At 36.7% G+C, this 19,053-nt stretch overlaps 2 protein-coding genes and 1 long non-coding RNA gene across 11 annotated transcripts; 2 read left to right on the top strand and 1 right to left on the bottom strand.

The window, feature by feature from the left end:
• Nucleotides 1–1,385: 1,385 nt before the first annotated feature.
• LOC110801102 (uncharacterized) lies at nt 1,386–2,042 on the top strand. Its single transcript, XM_022006419.1, has one exon. It carries the CDS (start codon nt 1,386–1,388, stop codon nt 2,040–2,042), a length of 657 nt encoding a protein of 218 aa, XP_021862111.1.
• A 1,566-nt stretch (nt 2,043–3,608) lies between these two features.
• Nucleotides 3,609–6,677, bottom strand: LOC110801103 (uncharacterized). Of its 8 annotated transcripts, XR_008932954.1 has the most exons (5): nt 6,485–6,676; nt 4,553–6,300; nt 4,344–4,462; nt 3,962–4,251; nt 3,609–3,878 (listed from the first exon to the last, which is right to left on the bottom strand). XR_008932954.1 is itself a non-coding variant. In XM_056843703.1 (4 exons), exons 3-4 carry the CDS (start codon nt 4,161–4,163, stop codon nt 3,706–3,708), a joined length of 375 nt encoding a protein of 124 aa, XP_056699681.1. In that variant the 5' UTR covers nt 4,164–4,826; nt 6,165–6,247; nt 6,485–6,674; the 3' UTR covers nt 3,609–3,705. The 8 variants fall into 8 exon arrangements, 5 of the variants coding, with proteins under 5 accessions (XP_056699681.1, XP_056699680.1, XP_056699682.1 ...); XR_008932952.1 differs by having other exon boundaries at nt 3,962–4,462; nt 4,553–6,247; XR_008932953.1 differs by having other exon boundaries at nt 4,344–6,300.
• A 5,645-nt stretch (nt 6,678–12,322) lies between these two features.
• On the top strand, nt 12,323–17,115 carry LOC130460119 (uncharacterized). Of its 2 annotated transcripts, XR_008920055.1 has the most exons (6): nt 12,323–12,371; nt 12,966–13,103; nt 13,357–13,399; nt 14,046–14,176; nt 14,263–14,842; nt 16,978–17,115. It is a non-coding gene; the product is annotated as an uncharacterized lncRNA (long non-coding RNA). The 2 variants fall into 2 exon arrangements; XR_008920056.1 differs by lacking the exon at nt 12,966–13,103 and having other exon boundaries at nt 12,335–12,371.
• The last annotated feature ends 1,938 nt before the right edge of the window (nt 17,116–19,053 follow it).

Raw genomic sequence — 19,053 nt, forward strand, 5'->3', positions numbered from 1 at the left:
TAATTTGCCACAAATTTGACTTAAAATTAGTAGCAAATTTTGTGACATATTCAACTTAAAATTAAAACAAAATTCAGAAACAAGATGTAATTCGACTTTTGAATAGGAATGAAACAAAAATAAAACCAAATCAGCAAACAATATGTCGAAAAATTGAAGAACTTACCTTGAGGAACAAAATTGATGTTCTTTAGTAAGAGTTAGGGCAAAAAATCGACAAGCATTGTTGGGCTTTTTTATTTTCTAAAGTTGAGAGACTTTCAGAAAATTAAATATAAGATTAAAAAAAAATTCTTTGTTTTTTTGGGTCTCTTGTGGTTTCAAAAATTTCAGAGAAATTAGACCCAAATTTTATTTTTTCTTTTGGCGACAATTAGTTAAATTTTCTATCCATTTGGGGTTTTAAGGATTAGCCCTTATTTTTTTTGCAAATATTTAATTTTCTTTTTAAAACACAAGGTAACACTTCATAGTGTTACCATAAATGTTACCTATTTTAAAAGTGTTACCATAAACTGTTACCTATTTTAAAAGTGTTACCATAAACTGTTACCTATTTTAAAAGTGTTACCATAAAATGTTACCTATGTTAAAAGTGTTACATTGAGTGTTACATTTTTTTTAAAATGTTACCAAAGTGTTACTTAAATTTTGCATTTCAAAAAGTGTTACCAACGCGTGTTACATAAGCTCAATTATGTACTAGTGGACAGAATGAAGGTAAGATCTTACCTTTTATCTCTTATTCATCTTTTTATAAATTCACCAAATACCCCTAAGTTAAAAGTTATTTCACCAAATACCCCTAAGTTAAAAGTTATTTCACAAAATACCCCTAAAGTTTAAATAACTTCAGTACATTATTTCATCAAATACCCTTCACTCTAAATGTTTGCTTTGCTTTTCTTTGCCTTGCCTTGTAATTTCAGGGGGTGGATTTAGCTGTTCATGAAAACTTCCCAAGGGCTACTAGAAGGTGTTGTGCTCAGCATCTGTACATGAATTGCAAGAATGGAGGTTGGAGTGGAGAACTTTTCCACAAGCTCTTCTGGATAGCTGCAAATGCCTACAACCCCTATGTTTACAACAAGGCAATAGAGAAGATCACTGAGTTTGATCCAAATGCAACAAAGTACCTGGACACATGTACTGAGCAGTGGTCAAGACATCAGTTTGATCCAACAGTGTGTTGTGATCATAACACAACTAATTTTGTGGAATCATTCAATGCTCTCACCAAGCCATACAGGGATTTACCTTTGTTGTCACTATTTGAAGGTAAAGTCTTCTATTTTTCTTCTCATTTGCTATTTCTGTCAAAGTTTCAGTGACTGTTCTTATATTAACTTCTTATGTGTTTATTTGCAGCCATAAGGGAGTGATCCATGGAGAGAATTGGGGTCAGGTTTGATAAAGCAGCAAACATGGAGCCTAACCACTTAACAGACTATGCCAAACATGAAATGGAGTTGAGAAGTGCAGAATCCAGATTCTGTTACTCTACTGCATGTGGTGGTGGGGAGTTTGAGGTGAAGGATGGCAATGTGAAGTTCCCAGTCAATCTACACAACAGCACCTGTGGGTGTGGAGTATGGAAGGGGTCAGGTATGCCCTGCAAACATGGCTTGAGGGTCATCTACAACCAGAGACTTGACCCTGTGGACTTTGTTTCCACTTATTTCAAGGGTGCTGCTTATAAACAGGCATATGCAGAGCATATGCACCCAATGGCTGACCCTACTCAGTGGCCTGGATCCACACTGCCCACCATTAAACCACCTGGGATCAAGAGGAGTGCTGGAAGACCACAAAAACAGAGAAGGAGGGGTGCCATGGAAGCTAGAAAGAGGAAGAGGCACACTTCAGTTAAGTGTAGCAAATGCAAGGAAATGGGCCACAATGCAAGGACCTGCAAGTTTGGTGCAGGCACTTCCAAGGCACCACCAAAACAGAGAGCTGCAACAAAAAAGAGGAAAACAACCTCTGATGATGCAAGTACTTCCAAGGCAGCACCAAAGGGCAAGAAATCCAAGCAAGCCTGAGGGGGGGAAATGATCTGTCAGCATTTAAGATTTTTTGGGTAGTTTTTTGCACAAATGTTTTGTAGTTGAAGCTAAGAACAACTTTAAAGTTAGTTGGTGCAATGATTTGTACTTCAGGTTAAACAGAATTGCTTCCCATTTAGGTATTTTGTGTATATTTTGCAACAACAATAGTTAATGAAATTGTGATATTATTTCTCATTAATTGTGTTTACTTCATGATTACAAACAGTAGGATTACAAACATCAATATCCCCATTTGTATTACAACGTTAACTACTTTTTGTTGATGTTTTAGCTTTTTCTTCATTTGCTTCAATTCCTCTTCCATCTTATGGCTTCCCCTGTTTTCAGCACTTTCTCCTTCGTCTAAGCTTCCCCTTAGTTGTCCTTGTTGCCCCCTGTTTTCTTGCTCAACTAATCCCTTGCACCATCTTAGATTGTTGCAAGGATCACACTTGTAGTACAACCTTTGTGGATTGAGCGTTGTATCGGAGCTTCGGATGGCAAATTTCCTACCACAATAACAAACTTTGTTAGGTACTCTAATGTATGTGGACTCATTGTGTGTGGATGATGTTTTGGAAACAAAACTCATGAGACAAATCTAATGAAATTAGCAAAGCAAAGCAAAACAACATCTACATGACAAGAAACATTCAGAAAATGGGTTTTTATAGCCAAACAAGACCAACGGCTACTTTTCAAATATCAAAAACTAGCCGTTGGAACATCAGAATACCTATTTCTAAGTTTGGGGCATTTGGTGAAATAAGTTTGATAATAGGGGTATTTGGTGAAATAAGTTTAAAAACAGGGGCATTTGGTGAAATATGAAACTAGGCTAACGGCGGACTAACGGACCGTTATCAGTAAGGGTATTTTGGGTATTAAGTCATTTGTCAGGGGCATTTGGTGAATTATTGGAACTTGATGGGCATTTGGTGAATTACATCAAAACTCAGGGGCATTTCATGAAATATCCGAATATATTATGTAGGATGAAAAGGCCTAATTAGAAATAGATTTAAATTATATCTTTAACATAATTTGTTCTCTGGTAATCTTGATAATATATTATGTAGGACGAAAAGGCCTAATTATAAATAGATTTAATCATAATATATTATGTAGTTTTATATTGTAATCTTCAAATATTCGTACTCCAGAACTCAATAATTTAATGTAGTAAATTCAATGGTGGGTTTCCAATTTTTCAATAATAAATTGAAAGAAAGTTACTATGTATTAGAAAGCTATTATTAATTGCTTTTGGAATTATGTCTTAAATGGAGTACGGTCAGGGTTATTAAAATCGCGATTCTACTTTAAATCGGAATGACCTGTAAAAATCGAATCGTAAAATCGTAAGATTTTACAAATTTTGCAGAAATGACATTCTATAATCAACTGTGTAAATTCGGTACTCGTTTTTTTACATAAATAACACTAAAAATTAAACTAGTTAGTTAATTTCTCATGTAATAGGCGGTAAATGACATTCTAACTTGTTTATGATATTTTATATAAGGAAAAAACGTTCATATTAAATAATAAAATACAATATTCCAACATTCAACCATCAATACAATGTAATGTCATAAATTAACAAGAATAAAAAAACACAGATTACAACACAGTATTACAAATTATTAATTACTTATTAATCATTATATCCAAAGCTTGTGTCGTCGACATCATCACTTATGGTAGTTCCTGTGGTGGTTGCCCCCATTTGGGCATCATCACCAACATCATCTACATAAATCTCATATGAATTATAGGCAGGTGCAACTTCATCATCATCACTTAGCATTTGAACTTCAACATCCTCATCTATATGAAGAAAAAGAAACAAAGGAAGAAGCATCAGATCTGCAATGTTAGCTAGTAAAAGAAAAGAAAGATGGAAATCATACATTGAAATTCATCAGTGCTTTCTTCTCCGTTTTGTGCTGCTCTAGCAAGTCTCCTTGATGCTCTATCAAGAGCACTTAACCATGTGTTGCTAGAGGGAAGAACAAGTTCTTCAATCTCAGCTATCCACTCATCATCTAGAGGCAATTCATCCAAAACTATTGGTTGTTGTACTATGTATCGACTTACTTGTTCGTTTCTCATATCTTCTCTTCAATTTTAAATTGTACATCACGAAAACTAAATCATTCACATTTTTCTGATGTAATCGATTTCTTTTCTTTGTGTGGACCTAAATAATATTATAAATAATTGTATAAAGTTTTGATTTAAGTTTTAGAAAAAACATAAACTATATAAAGTAAGATAGATGATTAAATATACCATCTCAAAACCACTCCAATTTCGTTCACAACCAGAGGAAATGCAAGTCAAGCTCAAAATCCTAATTGCAAACCTTTTCAAGTCGGGACATTCATCTGCATATGAATCCCACCAATCGTCTACACAAAGATAAACATGCTTTGAAATTAAATATAAGTTCATCAGATACATTATAATTATAAAGGATTAAAATTAAAATGAAAAAGCACCTGAAGATTTTTTTTTCTGGTCATCACAGCAGTAGACAATCCAAAGAGGCCTCTTGCAAATTAAAATCATCCATTTGCATATCAATGCCACCATTTATTCATGATCAGGGATCATTCTTGCTAAACAACTATATAAACCTACTTTAATTTCCGCAATAGCTTGATAATTAGCACTATATTGAAATTGCGGATCAAAAAGTAGGCAGCAGCATGTAGAGGTCCGTGTAGCTGATCCACCCAACGCTCATCGATGATATTTAAAACAGGCTTATAGCTACATAATAGATATAATAAAATAACAAATAAGCTCAACCAAAATAGTAAATAATTAACTGACTAGCTACACAATTATTTTTAAAAAGTAAGAACTTATTGTTTCTCAATATTGTTGAAATTTATTTTGATTTGATTTTTCGCTTGTCCCATTGCGGGGTTCTTATCAAAATCCACCAAACGGAGATATTTTACAAGTGGCAAGGCCCCCTTCCATTATGTTACAACACTCTGCCGGAATCCTTGAGTATCCAAGACAATCCTATGGATTTTTTTCCTTCATTAGTTGTAGCGAACTTACTAGAATTCCACTTATTAGGCGCAAAAAGGGATAATAGTTGGCCTTTATGTTCATTTAAGAACCTCAATGTCAAGTAAGAAATAGAATATTGTGTCACACCTGGCCTAATAAGCTCTCTTCCTTTAGTAAATTCTCTCACCTAAGTGAGGAACAAGGTTCCAAAGTATATATATGTTGTTATTTTCCTAGCCTTTGTGATTGTCACATGGTGAATCTTAATCTTCTTCTCTAAATCTTCTAGCATCAGTTCAATTCTATGGGAAGCGCAAGGAGTCCAATACAACTTTATTCTTCTCTCCGTCAACTTTTCTTCAACAGCTTTATAATTAGCAGCATTGTCAGTAACAATTTGAACTACATTCTCCTCACCAACCTGCTCTACAATCGCGTCCAACATCTCAAGCACTTTATCGGTTGTCTTAAATATAGATAATGTATCTATGGATGACAGAAATATTGTCCCCTTAGGGTTGTTCACCATGAAATTACAAATAAAACGCCTTTTTCTATCACTCAAACCATCAGACATAATAGTACAACCAGTTCTTTTCCATTCTTCTTTGAACTCCGCATGACCAAGACATTTGTCACTCCTGTATCTAAATATGTAACCCTTATTTCATGATAACTAGGAGGTTTAAGTCCGATTTCAAACTTAGTAATCTTCTCAACCATAATTGAAAATTCAGGATTTTTAACAACATTAAAGGGAATAACACTGGTATAAAAATGAGTAATTTGTTGGCAAACTTCCTCTCTTTCTTCCTTTTAATATTTTTGATTAAGTGTTGATTGTAATCTAGGATTGCTTCTATTGACAAAACAATCCATACCAGTACCACCCCTTCTTAATTTATACTCTTCTTCTTCCTCTCCAATGTCGTTAAGAATTTTCTTTTTTCTACTAGACTTCTCAGCATTAGTCTCTAATAGTTGCTTAAAGACAAGTTTAACATCATCAGGGACTTGCAAACAAGGCTCAACATTGTAACGAGTTCCAACTAGGTGATGCTTAAGCCTAAAAATACCACCACTCACAACACCACAATATTTGCATCTTATTTTTGTAGGATCACCATCTGCCTCGGTAACGTGTTCCCATCCTGGGTCTGGTCTAGCACCTGCAACATTTTCCCTCTTTTTCAGAGATCGTAATGCAGAGCTCGGCATATTTCTAAAAGGCAAAGTAGTTGATTTAATTAGATAACTATCTAATTAGAGAAGTTCATTCAAATTGAAGAAACAACAAATAAAAGACTAAGAAAATTGATACAACAACCTACAAAATAAACACGAAATTGCAAGCAGAGTAGCAGACAATACAAAATTAAACAAGAAAAAAACATGAAAAGACTCACACGATATTTGCAGCAGATAACATGAAATTGATGAAGAAATTAATTGTTTTTGTAGATTGTTAATGGAGCTCGTGAGATTCTGAAAGAAATTGAGAGGAAGTACGGAAGGAGTGAGAGTGAGAGTGAGAGTGAGAGTGAGAGATGAAAGAGTAAGCTGAAAAAGGAAGTATCTGACTGTAAAAATGAAAGCTAGGGTAAACAATGATAAGCTAGGGTGGTCAAACGAGGGATAGATTATGGGCATGGCCCAAAGTTGTGTAAAAAGTACCTGAAAATTGCCAATCAATAGCATTTTTAACGATTTAACACGATTTTAACTATTCTGAACAATTTTATACGCGATTTTTTAATTCCAAATCCAGGTACGATTTGGATCTTCTAGGTTAAGTAGGATCGTAAAAACGTACGATTTAGCGATTTAAATCGTGATTTTAAGAGCCTTGAGTACAGTTAACCTATCAAGTAAGATGCAATATTAAAAAATATATATATATATATATATATGATTTTTTTTCTCAAATTATTAGGAAATCACGTGCATTATTCTCCATTACTTCTATTAAGTTTATCATTATTATTTCAAGAAAACTTGAAGAAAAAACAAAGGAAGTTGGAAAAAATTATGAAGAAATTAAAACACAAAACTCCATAGAAGCACACGATTATAATCATGAATAACAAATTAATCACGGTACTTAGAATTAAAAAATAAGTATTTGCCCGTGCATAAGTGTGAGGGGGTCGAAAAATCACGAGGCTAATGCGTGACCTCGTCCCCCGTGAGCGTGACGTTGTCAGATCAAGTGTAATTGGATTTCCTGTGAGTTTACATCCAATCGACTAGTAATATAGGAGTCGCCATTCAGTTTTTAACGACAATGAGAAAAAATGACAAAACCCGGTTATCGTGACATAAAGGAAGTGCCATTATGTTTGACCACGACGGCCATAGGTTCCCTTGTGATCCCTGGTGTGGGGATCGCTCAACGTACACCCGCAGGGCAGAGATTGAGAGTTCACGGGACTGTAACTACCGAGAGGAGTGCTCATCGATAATACTCCAGAGGCGGGTTATCCTTACTAGCTCAGCATAAATAATTGAAGGGACATGCGTTAAACTATTAAACTATTCTGAATTGATTTTAGCAATATGCAATACATAATACTAAATCGATCGTGATTATCTTATTTAGATTGATTTAAGGTACCTAGCATGATAATTCAATTGTCCAAGGTATTATCTTATTAGGCGTGATAGATCAATCAAATTAATAGTTTGACAATTTTATAAAAGGGTGATGAAAGAGATTAAATCATATGAGGGACACATTACAACGCGCCCTTGAGAGGTGCGTTGTGGTTCTTAGAAAACTAACCACTTGGCTTTGCTATTTCTCCTTTTATTTAACGAATCTCGGGTTTCCAAGCAATGTTCCAGTATTTAGGCTTAATTCATCAAGCTACAAGGGGTAGGATGCGTTCTGTTCGACTTTTGGGTCGATTGCGACAGAACGCTGGATCAATTTCGCAGCGTGAGGCTTAGGCTTAAGGCTAGAGTCAATACTCAGATTCTGGAATTATGTGTGTTATTTTCACGTCGGTTTTGAGGTTGTATTTATAGGAAAAGGGTGTGTGGAAAGATAGATTTTAAGATACGAATCCAAAAAGAATCCGGAGATAAAACGGACCTAGGCATTTTCAGCGCCCAGGATTGGGCGCCGAAGATTTCGGCGCCCAGATCCAGGCGTTGAAAATGGGATCTGGGCCGAGTTCTTTGTCAGATTTGGACTCTTAGAACACGGAGCTTTTGAGATTTATCCGAGTCTTTTAGTGCGTATTAACTTATGACGGAATGCGTCTGGGCCCGTTACGAACTCTAGGTTCGTTAGGAATTTAATTAACACGTGACTCTTATTTTCGAATTATACCAGGAATGCAAATTCTATCTCTTTTAGGATTTATGTTGGAGTGCAACACCTAATTCTGACAGGTTTCTATCTTTTATGACTTTGCCACTTTTAACAACTACCTTTTACGGCAGTTACTATTCTTAGCAGGTTTCTATAAATAGCAGCTTTGGCTGAAATGAAAGGGTGATTGAGATCCGTTATTTTATAGGAGATGCGTTGCCAAGTGGAGATTTATGTTCTCAACATCGAACCTTCCCTTTCGGGAATGGGGACAAAAGTAGGCGTCTACAGTTAGCCCCCACTTTGACTGAGTCTCGAGATGAGACGATGGTCAAAGTACTAGACGGAGTGCGTCATACAAGCCATGGTGTATGTGACCTATTTTTCGAGGGTCTCACGAGACCACGAGTGATAACATTTGACTTAAGGGTCATCACTTGAAGTGTTAACACATTCCTCACGCGTCATTGGAATTTGTTAACTGATAGTATAGAAACTCCCTCACTTTGTCATTGGAAGTATCTAAAGATGTTTTCGAAATCAAAGCTATAAAGTGTAACTAGGCCTGGCCAAGCCCAATCACGAGGTAAAACGTTTTTAAAGATTCTCATTTTCAGGGTTAGCTAAACGAGAAAACCCCCTTGTTTTTAGGACGTAAAACGAAGGAAAATCCAGCACGCTCTTTTTTGGAAAAGCGGAAAACCAATCCTTTTATTTTTGGAAAAGGGAAACCATCCTTTGATTTTTGAAAAAGGGAAACCATCCTTTGATTTTTGGAAAAGGGAAACCATCCTTTGATTTTTGGAAAAGGATAAACCAGAAAAAGTTATCGCTGCAGCGACTAAGGACCTGTGCGGTTAGTGACGCGGACCCCGCCCGCTGAAGGTGGGCGAGCCTGTTTTTGTTTTGAAGATTTTATTTTTTTTCATTTTCGAAAACTGAGGACCTGCGCGGTTAGTGACGCAGACCTCGCCCGCTGAAGGTGGGCGAGCCCTGTCCGATAGAGGTGGGCGAACCTGAATTCGTCTTTTCGATTTGGGACTCGCGTGGTTCGTGGCGCGATCTTGCCCGATCGAGGAGGGCCAATCCCTATTTCATTTGTTCTTGGGATTTCTTTTGAGAATTTCTTTTTATTCATTCCTGTAAGAGCGAATTCTTTCGAGGGATGCTCGGATTTAGCTGTAACCTGAATGTGGGTTGGCAACGTGTCTAAACGGACCATCGTTTCGTGGTCGTCTGCCTTTCGTGGTTTTGAACAAGCCTTTACGGCCCATAGGACGTATGTCACCGTTTAGAACTGGCCTAGTTATGCCATTACTTGGGTCCTTGTGAAATGACCGGTGGGACCATATGTGAATGTTAATGGAGACCTTTTGCTTTTAAGGTCGAGTTCATTTTTGAATTTGTCCAAGCACGGGACGTAGCTTGGAAACGTTGTTTCAACTTGCATCCCTTTGCATATTTTCTTTCTTCGAGCCCCCAAGCATTTGTACTTGGTGGTCGTTCTTTGCCAAGAGAAGTGCGTATTTTATAACGTCCTTAATCGTGTTTGGGACCGTGCTCGTATGTGCGAGCGATCTTTGTAGTGGTATGCTACTTTGATGAAGTCGTGGAGTGAGACTTCATTTTTCGGGCGACAAAGTTTCGCTTTGTTTTCCAATAATTAGCACATCGAGCTTACTTCGGCCCGGATTGATCTTTTTGACAAATAAACGCTTTTTAATTTGAGAAACCAACGACTTGATTTTTTTGTTTTTTGTGTTTCGAAGAATGACCTTGATTTTTTTCTATATTGCCTTGAAAAATGTACACATATTTTTTTCTTGAGATGAGTCTAAGTTTCGACAAGCTTTAACATTTGTTTTCACTATTCGGGCTCTAAAGGTGCTTTTGGGCTTGATCTTGATTACAACAGGGCCTCGTGTCTACCTACACGGCTTTAAGTCCTTTCCTGCTCCGCGTTTTGAAGGATCCGGACCTTGGGCTACATTTCCGGCGCCCCTGGCCAGGCGTTAAAAATTTCGGCGCCCAGCCTTGGGCGCTAGATATTCTATTTTGGCAGTTCCCGGATTTCTTAACGCGTTTCCGAATGGGATTAGGATGTCACTTGATGCTTTCATGTATATATAGGGGTTAAGTACGTCTTTCTTTTTCATCACTCTCAATCTTCCTCTCTTTTGCAATTGCTTAGCTTTTATTCTTCCCTAGTCTTGCCATGTCGATTCCTCCCTTCTCCCTCCAACGAGTTGTTAGGCGCTGGCTAAGAGTGCTTAATCCCACAGAAAAGGCTTTGTTGAAAGGATACCACTTAGAGGCATTCTTAGGCTTACAACAAATTAATATTGATTATAATTTTCTGTATGCGGCCCTAAACTTTTGGGATTCTGATCACCATATTTTTGTCTTTCGGGGCAATGAAGTATGCCCTTTGCCAGATGAATTTACCACGATCCTTGGTTATCCTACCAATGCTACTCCTGCTACCCCTGGCACTGTTGAAGAGGATAAAACAACTATAGGGGCTTTCCTAAGACTAGATGCTAACATGCTCGTTGAGATCGTTGTGGGTGATAAGGTTAATTTGGCAAAGCTTGTAAAACATCACTTTAGACCTAGTAAAATATGACCGAACAGAAATTGAATATTCGAGCACTTGTATTCTGCTTGTTGAACCACTATTTACTGTCGAATAACAATGGCGAGTTCGGTGACATAAGGTTGATCACCTTGATCAGCCAGATGGAGAGTTGCTATTCCATTATGCCGTTGGTTGTTGCCGAGACCTTACTGAGTGCGGATGAGTTAAAAAAGGATGCCAAGTCTAAAATTTTTAAGGGGAGCCCCCTATTGCTGCAGGTAATTGATCGTTTATTCGCGCAAAGTAATACGCATATTTTTTTCTTTTTCTTTTCTTTTTTCGTTTGCCTCGACAGCCCCCTGCCTGGAGCTGATTTTCAGCGCCCAGAGCTGGGCGTCGGAATTTCTGGCGCCTGGTCCTGGGCGTTGAAAGTGCGCCCCAGGCAGGACTTCCGTTTATTATTATTTTTCTGATCGTACCCGTTTTTTGCAGATTTGGCTCATGGAACGACTTAGGCTTTTAGAAGCTCCTGCCGATCCTAAACATTATCGCCCTATAGCCTTGGGTAACCGAAAGTATTTGCACCAACGCCAGGACGAGGCCGAGTGGGCCTCCTATTTCACTCATGGCATATGTTCTATTAAGTGGGTGGTACCGTGGTGGGGTTTGACTAATATGACGGGGGGTTCCGAGGTGTTAGTTTATGTTTCTTTGTTGGGGCTATCTCGGCCCGTTTACATCTTTACTTACCGAGTCATGCGACAATACGGCTTAAGGCAGACTATCCCGTTTTCCGATACGGTACCACCTAAAGTAGCGGTCTTTTCACAAGCACGGGTTCAACCGTGGGCTAAGTATTATGGTGGCCTCCCGCGTTGGACCCACTACTACAAAATAGGGCTATAGCAACGCCTTTTTAGATAACAGTTTTCCTGGCGTTGCTATATCATAGCTATTGCAACAATTAAATAATTATTAATTTTATTAGACTTTGACTTTGGGAAAACGTTGCTATAAAAAAGCTATTGCAACACTTATATATTATGACTATTTTATTTCAACAGTTTTTAGTTTTTTAATATTTTAATGAGATATTTCAACGGTTTTTTGTCAAATATCTAAAACATGTTAAAAATTAAAAATAAAATAAAAAAAGAAATAGGTTTATTTCATCAGGGCGCGTTTATTTTGGGTTTCCCTCTCACTGCTTTTCACGGTTTTGTTAGGGTTTTGTTAGAGGCCTCTGTGTTCCTGGTTCTCTTTCGCCTTCCTCCTCATCGTTCCTTGAAGCAACAGATTTTATCTTCCATCATCGTTCCTTTGAAGCAACAGATTACGGCTCTAGATTGGAGATATCAAAAGTGACGAAATCCAGTTCTGAATTTGCGCGAAGAACCACGTTAGTTTGTATTTATTTCTTTGAATTTGCTCTTAAATTTCATAATTTTGCGATTTAAGTTTTCAACCGATTATATTGGAATTTTGTTGTGTTGTTCCGAGTTCTAAATTAGGGTTCTTAATTAGGGAATTCGGTTAATTGGGGAATTTGGATGATTGGGGAATTTGGTTGATTTTATTCATGGTGTATTTGTTGATTTCAATGGTTATTTTGGCTTATTTATTAAGTTTGAATCAGTTGGTTGCTCGGTGATGATGCTATACTATTAGGTTTTTTTCTCGTTCTGCTCTGTGCTATTCTGCTACCCTGTTCTATACTGCTGCTGTTATACTTACTGCTACTCGTTTTCAACTTTATAATATACAAGGAAATATATGGTAAAATGTTTTGTAAATTTGACCCATGTAGAGAGTATGTTAGGGAGGGAATGTGATGTTGAATATATATGTATAAAGTTGTATTGAGTTTTGAAGTGTTCACTTGTGAGAGAATCAAGAACTACGAAAGCTTGAATACTGGTTACATTTTCTATCTTTCTAATTGTAGTCTTTTTTAATTGAAAATGGATATGTTTTTTTGTTTTGCATGTTTTAGGCTGCATTTTTGTCAGCTTTGGCTGGTATTGAGGTTCAGAAGCTGCTGCTAGAGCAGCCATGGCAACTGTATATGACATGGATGGTGTAACAAGTAGGGGCAGTGGTCAGTTGCAGGCCTATTCGATAAAAGTGCAAAGTATTGTCTACCTTCTGGCTTCTTATTGTTAATTTAGAATCGTGGAAATCAGGTCACTCATGGGCCATGGGCTAGGCATTTCAGATTTAAGAAAAAAAGTTGTCATTTTATTGAACTGGTGGTAATACAACTACTAGGTGTGACAGCTTATTTGTATATGTATATAAGCAACACTATCATAGTCTCCCCAGTAGGCATTGTTTATACATCTTTTACGGCTATCTTATTAGATTCTCTTGCTTTTGTCTCCCAGGAAGGAATTACTGATCATCTGTCAATTTTGGTCTTACATATTAGTAAGTGATGCGTTGTGGTTCTTAATGTTTCTTGCAGTTGTCATGTTATAGTTTTTCTTATTTTTCTGTCTATAATTCTTCGGTTTCGATTCTACATATTTTTTAGGGCATCATAGTTAGTTAAAGTGTAATCTTGACCCTACATAAAGTTAGTATTACTACCTCGTTTTGTTTTTTTTTGTTTTACTCACCGTGCGTGGGTGTAAGATAAAGTAGGAGAGAGTGGAAAAAGTTGGGTATGTAAAAAGAATGTGGATAGGTGTAAGAATAAGTAGGAGAGTGTGGAAAGTTGTAATATGTGGGGCAAGAGGGAGAAGATGGATATACCAAAACTGGAATAAAGTAAAGTGAGTAGAACAAAAAAAACAACCATTTAGTGGAAAATGAGTAGAACAAAAGAAAACGGAGGTAGAACTATAGTAAGCATTCACCTATCATCAATTACAATGGCTAAAAGAAGCTACAGTTTCAGTAATCTCGTTGCTTATTTGGTATCACTTGTAAGATAATTACACTGTGACATTGTGCTAGCTGAGGTAGTATATGTACTATGTGGCTTTTGTTTTTTGTTTATTGTGTGCTGTGTTGGTCATTGTGCTGCCGTTCTCAGCTGTAACAGTGTGTGCTTCACTTATTTGATATCCAGATCCTGCTGTTGAATCCAGTGGTGGTTCTGTAGCTTGTACACCAGAAGAAGCTCGTGCAGAGGCAGAGTCCCTGCTCAAACTGGAGGAGGACGAGTTTTTAAAGTCCATAGCAATCATTATCGAAGCTAAGGTTGGTACTTGGTTAGGCATGAATTTGTTCTAAATTCTAATTTCTTTTCCAGGGAATGACTTTATTGTTATTGGATTTCTTTATAGATGAAAGAGATCCAAGATAAGATTGATCGTTTTGAAGAAAAGGATTTGCAGTTGGAAAGGGAATGGCACCAGTTACGTCAAATGCAGCATCAGCTTCACCTAGATAAGCTCACTCTTTTATTTCACAAGACTTCTGCGCCTAAATCGGTAGAAAATTTTCAGATGGAAATGTCAGAACAAAATTTCCTACATCTAGTTAGTTCAACCATAATGTGTAGCTGTGATGTTTTAACCAGGCTTCTCTATTTCTTGCTGCTTGCCTGCTTCTATAAACATGAAAATTCCATGAAAATTCTGATGATATGTTTTCTGTTTATTACAAAAAATTCATATCGTTTTCCTTATTTTTTATTTAAAATTTATGAAAACAGGATGACTATCTTACGGATGTCAAAGTTGTCTACATTTCCAAAAGAGAGGAGAAAAAAAAAGTAAAGGAGATAATAACCGACAAGGTGAAAGACAAAGGTACGTACATGAGTATCGAGATGAGTTTAATGAAGATCATGGATCTAATGATGAAGATTAAGATCTTTCCGACAAGTGGAAAGAGATGAATTTTGCATTGGAGTCCTCTAAGGTATTATTGGAAGATTTATGCCCTTTTTTCTATAGGTGTTATGCTAGAAGTTTTCTAAGATAGTTTTTATTTTCTATTGTTGGTGTCTCTTTACTGTTTCCTTTTTTGTTTCTTCCTTTTCTTTTTGTTTTTGTTATTGAAGCATGCTGGGTAAAAACATACTTTCTTCTCAATTGTGTGAGGAAATTTTCTGCTTAGGCATTGTGAGTATATAAGTAGTTGTATGCATGTGTATCAGTGTATGTATCTTGTCTAATTTTCTACCCTGATCCGTTCAGCTTGCCTGTAAGTTGTAACTTCATGCTGCAAAACTCTTTACAAGTTCAAGAAGATGACAGTTTGTTGTAAGAAGTCAATTTATGTCCATCATTCCTCTCTCTTATAGGTAAAAGGAATTTTCTTTGTCCAAGATAATTATATACAAAAACTTTGCAGGGAGAAATCTGGAATAAGGTGCTTAGAGTAGGATGAAGTTGAAAAGAACGCTGTTAATTATTTTGATTTTGGAATCTATGCTCAGCTTTTACCTTAAGCCACAAATGATGTTATTGGTTTTTTATTGTTTAGGTTTATGTAAGTGGATGATCTTTTCACATGTTTCTCCCACTCTGATGTGAATAATTGATAAGTATCTTCTTAGTGAACAATTATAAGTTCCTCTCTCCCTTTTCTATAGCTTTCTATGTTTAGTACTTTCTATTGGCCCTGTCATATTTAAGTTAGTTTTAGCTTTTTGAAGGTCTATGATGCAACAATATTTGAATTTTGATTTCATTATGACTTCTATTTTGATTTTTGTATCTCCATAAACATTGATGTTACATGTTTTCTTTTTTCTCACTGTATTCATCATCCTTTTGACCTTTCGTTCCGGTGATTTCTTGGGTTATTCATTCACTATTCTGCAACATGATGGCAGTGTTGTTTTATTTTAAATTTTGATCCACCTCCATGAATTTTTGAACTATATCTTTTTTCTTATCATGCTTGGAGATGGATACAACAGAGGAAAATATATAAATATGGTGAAACTCCACCCCCGTGCCCCCTTTATTAAGGAAATATATAATTTGTTCTTTATTTTCACGATGTTCCTGTTGATCAATCAGGTGATGAGAAAATCAATGGAAGTTGATGAGGGTTGTGATCAATTGAGACTATATTTGATTTCCAGTACATAAAAGTGTCAAGTACTTTTTCTTTTTTTCTCCTTCAACCGCATGTAGCCATTTTTTCCCCTTATATTGTCTGATCTGCAGATATGAGTATGATTTTAGTTCCGGTTTAACTCAAGTAACTAGATTTCATTGAATGCTTATATACATGTATGTATAATCCACCTACAAATTGTTATGTATGCTATAACTCCCGGCACCCCTGAGTTGAAAAAAATCAATATTATTGGCTGCCAATAAGAGCTCTTTTACTGTATTTAATTAGTTTATACAGCAGCCAACATGAACTTTTTAGTCAATAGAGATTTGTGTCTACAATTTAAAATCTCGTGCTTTTGAGATGTAGTTAGAGAGTAATCGTGTCTGTACTTTGAAAATCTCTACCTTTGAGATGTAGATCCCAGAGTTACAATTTACTTGGTCGAAAACTTGCAGATTTGAACTCTGAACCATACAAAGTATTTAGTAACATTCAATACATGGTTAAATTGGACAGAACATTTTATCATCCTGCAGGAACCTTGTTTTGGATGAATATTATATATGTGCATAATTGCATATGCTATGTACCAATCCTGATTTCTGTATATAGTTGAAATAGTCTCCCCTCTATTTTTTGGTGCTACTTGCCAGTACATATATTTTCTGAGTGGCTCAATTCTATACTAAGATTAAGTATTTGTGGATGTAGGCAGTATACGCCATTTTGAGAAGGGCTTGGAGGGTATCATTTTCAAGTTTTGTCAGTTTACGCTAAAGCAGTGGCTGACACCTATGTGTTCCTTTTTTTTCCCCAGTCGTCAACTGTTTTGTGTTATCCATCAGTACCATATTGGCTTCTGTTTGTCTGTGTTGTTGCTTTGCTTCTTGTATAATTGAAGTTGCAGTTTTAGTGCTTGTATCTATAGTTTGATACCATTTGCTTTTCATGACACTTACCTATATTTTTCTACACTTCAGGGTGCTCGGGTGAGAAGCTACAGACCTGATTCTCGTTCTAACAGAGATAAACAGAGAATGATGACACCGACATCAATCTGGATGGGATTAAGCTGCCTGAACATGATTTGACAGTGACCGGAATCACTGCTCATCCTAGGCATAAGATGCAAAAGAAGCCTCACCGGTTAGAGGGGTTTAACTTCTTATTGAGTATCTTAATAGCTGAGAATTATGGTGGTTGCATCTTGGCGCATGCTCCTGGCTCAGGAAAGACTTTTATGATTATCAGCTTCATGTAGAGTTTTCTTTCCTAGTATCCAAATGCTAGGCCACTGGTAGTTTCAGGACACTCCCTTACTAGATTTCTATTCCAAGAAAGCTGAGAATAGGTTTCAACAAAGTCCTTGGACAGTGGGTAGAGAAGAGGAGCATACTATTTCCTGGGCATAAGCAGTTCTCTACTATTGTCGCTGGTGATAGCTCGTGCATGGCAACTGCTTATTGCCAGGAGGTACTGCTGAAGTGCCCTAGCATCTTTTATGTAAACTTTATGTATATAAGATGTTTTTATATCTTGGGGGAACGTGTATACTATGTAAACTAGTATATTCAAAAATTAAAAGCTACTTTGAATATGTGAAGATTTATAAGGTTTATGTCACATACATATTATATAGGTTTTAAAGAATAGAGCTATTGGACCGTGATTGTAGGATTTTTGATTTTGAGGGACGTAGTTTTAGAACCAATATTTATTTATTTATTATTGAGGTAATTGTAATAGATATTATGCTTATGAATTTGAATTGTATACATTTTTTGAACTTATTTGTTATGAAAATCTTATTATACGCAATTTATATTCATTACATATATATATGGATAACTAAATCCATTTGAGAACGTAGCTTTACACTAATTGAAAGCGATCCATATGCTCAATTGAAAGTCTCGCCATAAATTCAAATGAAAGCGTTGCCATAAATTCAATTTGAAGCGTTTCCATAATCATAACTAAAAGTGTGGCTATAAACTCAATAGAAAGTGTTGCCACAGATACAATTGGATATGTTACCATAAGTGTAAGAAAGTGTTGCATTAGTTTTAAGCTTAAACCAACAAAAAGCTAATAAGTGTTGCCTTAATTTGGCAAAAATTGTTGCCTTAAATATATAAATGTTGGCTTAAGTTGTTGAATAACTGTTGCCATAGGTTAAAAGTGTTGCCTATAAAAAGCGTTACTATAGTTATTTATGGCAACGGTTTATCATAATTGTTGCCTAAATTCGTGAAAGTGTTGCTATAGACTTATAGCAACGCCCCCTATTGGTAACGGTTTTCAAACCGTTGCTATAGGCCTATTACAACAGTTAATTGATCTATGATAACGGTTTATTGCCGTTACTATAAGCCAATTTTGTAGTAGTGACCGTGGCTACAGATGGCTTTGTGGGTCTTTCCAAAAACTACAAGTTGTGGATGAGTTCCGATGATAAGGCTGTAAGAACTAAGGCTCAAAATGAAGAGCCGGCTAAGCTTTTGATACCTCGAGGTAGGGCTAAGTATGAGAGCCGTGATCCTGCTAATCCTCGCGACCATAGTATTAAGACTGTAAAAGCTCGTCCTGATCGAAAGCGAAAGGAAGTTCCTCCCCGTTCCAGTTCTAGGCCTAAAAAGGTGCCTAACATGAAGGGGCCTGCCGTTCACAAAAGAAATGCAAGCTCTCGCGGAGATCGTCGCCGGAATAATTTATCGGTTAGGAAAGTTCAGCCCCTAGTAGAACCAGTGGCTAATCCAATTGACGTTGATAATCCTTCCCCTACCATTGTTTGTGCCCTTGAGGCTGAGCGGGCTATAGCTGTTCAAACTGACAATGTTTCTGAGGCCTTGGCATCCTTGGAAGTTAGTGTCAAGGAGCCTGTTCTTATGGAGATTGATATAGGGGCAGCGCAGAAGCCTGTGGAGGTGGACCCTGCGAACATTGCCCTCTACAAAACTTTATTTGATAATCCAGAAGAACTCGAGTAGTGTAGTCCTTGTTAGGGTGTAGGTGCCCTTTATTTATTTCAGTTGTGTTTGTTTTTAATTCCTTAG

This window comes from Spinacia oleracea, chromosome 4 (assembly GCF_020520425.1).
Source record: "Spinacia oleracea cultivar Varoflay chromosome 4, BTI_SOV_V1, whole genome shotgun sequence".
Lineage (NCBI taxonomy): Eukaryota > Viridiplantae > Streptophyta > Magnoliopsida > Caryophyllales > Amaranthaceae > Spinacia > Spinacia oleracea.

Excerpts from the sequence above, each read along its gene's own strand:
- LOC110801102 (XM_022006419.1), top strand. The coding sequence starts at position 1,386 with ATGGAGAGAATTGGGGTCAGGTTTGATAAAGCAGCAAACATGGAGCCT.
- LOC110801103 (XM_022006412.2), bottom strand. The coding sequence starts at position 6,507 with ATGTTATCTGCTGCAAATATCGT. Across the intron at positions 6,301-6,484 it reads TTATCTGCTGCAAATATCGT|AAATATGCCGAGCTCTGCAT; the intron begins GTGAGTCTTTTC and ends TTTGCCTTTTAG.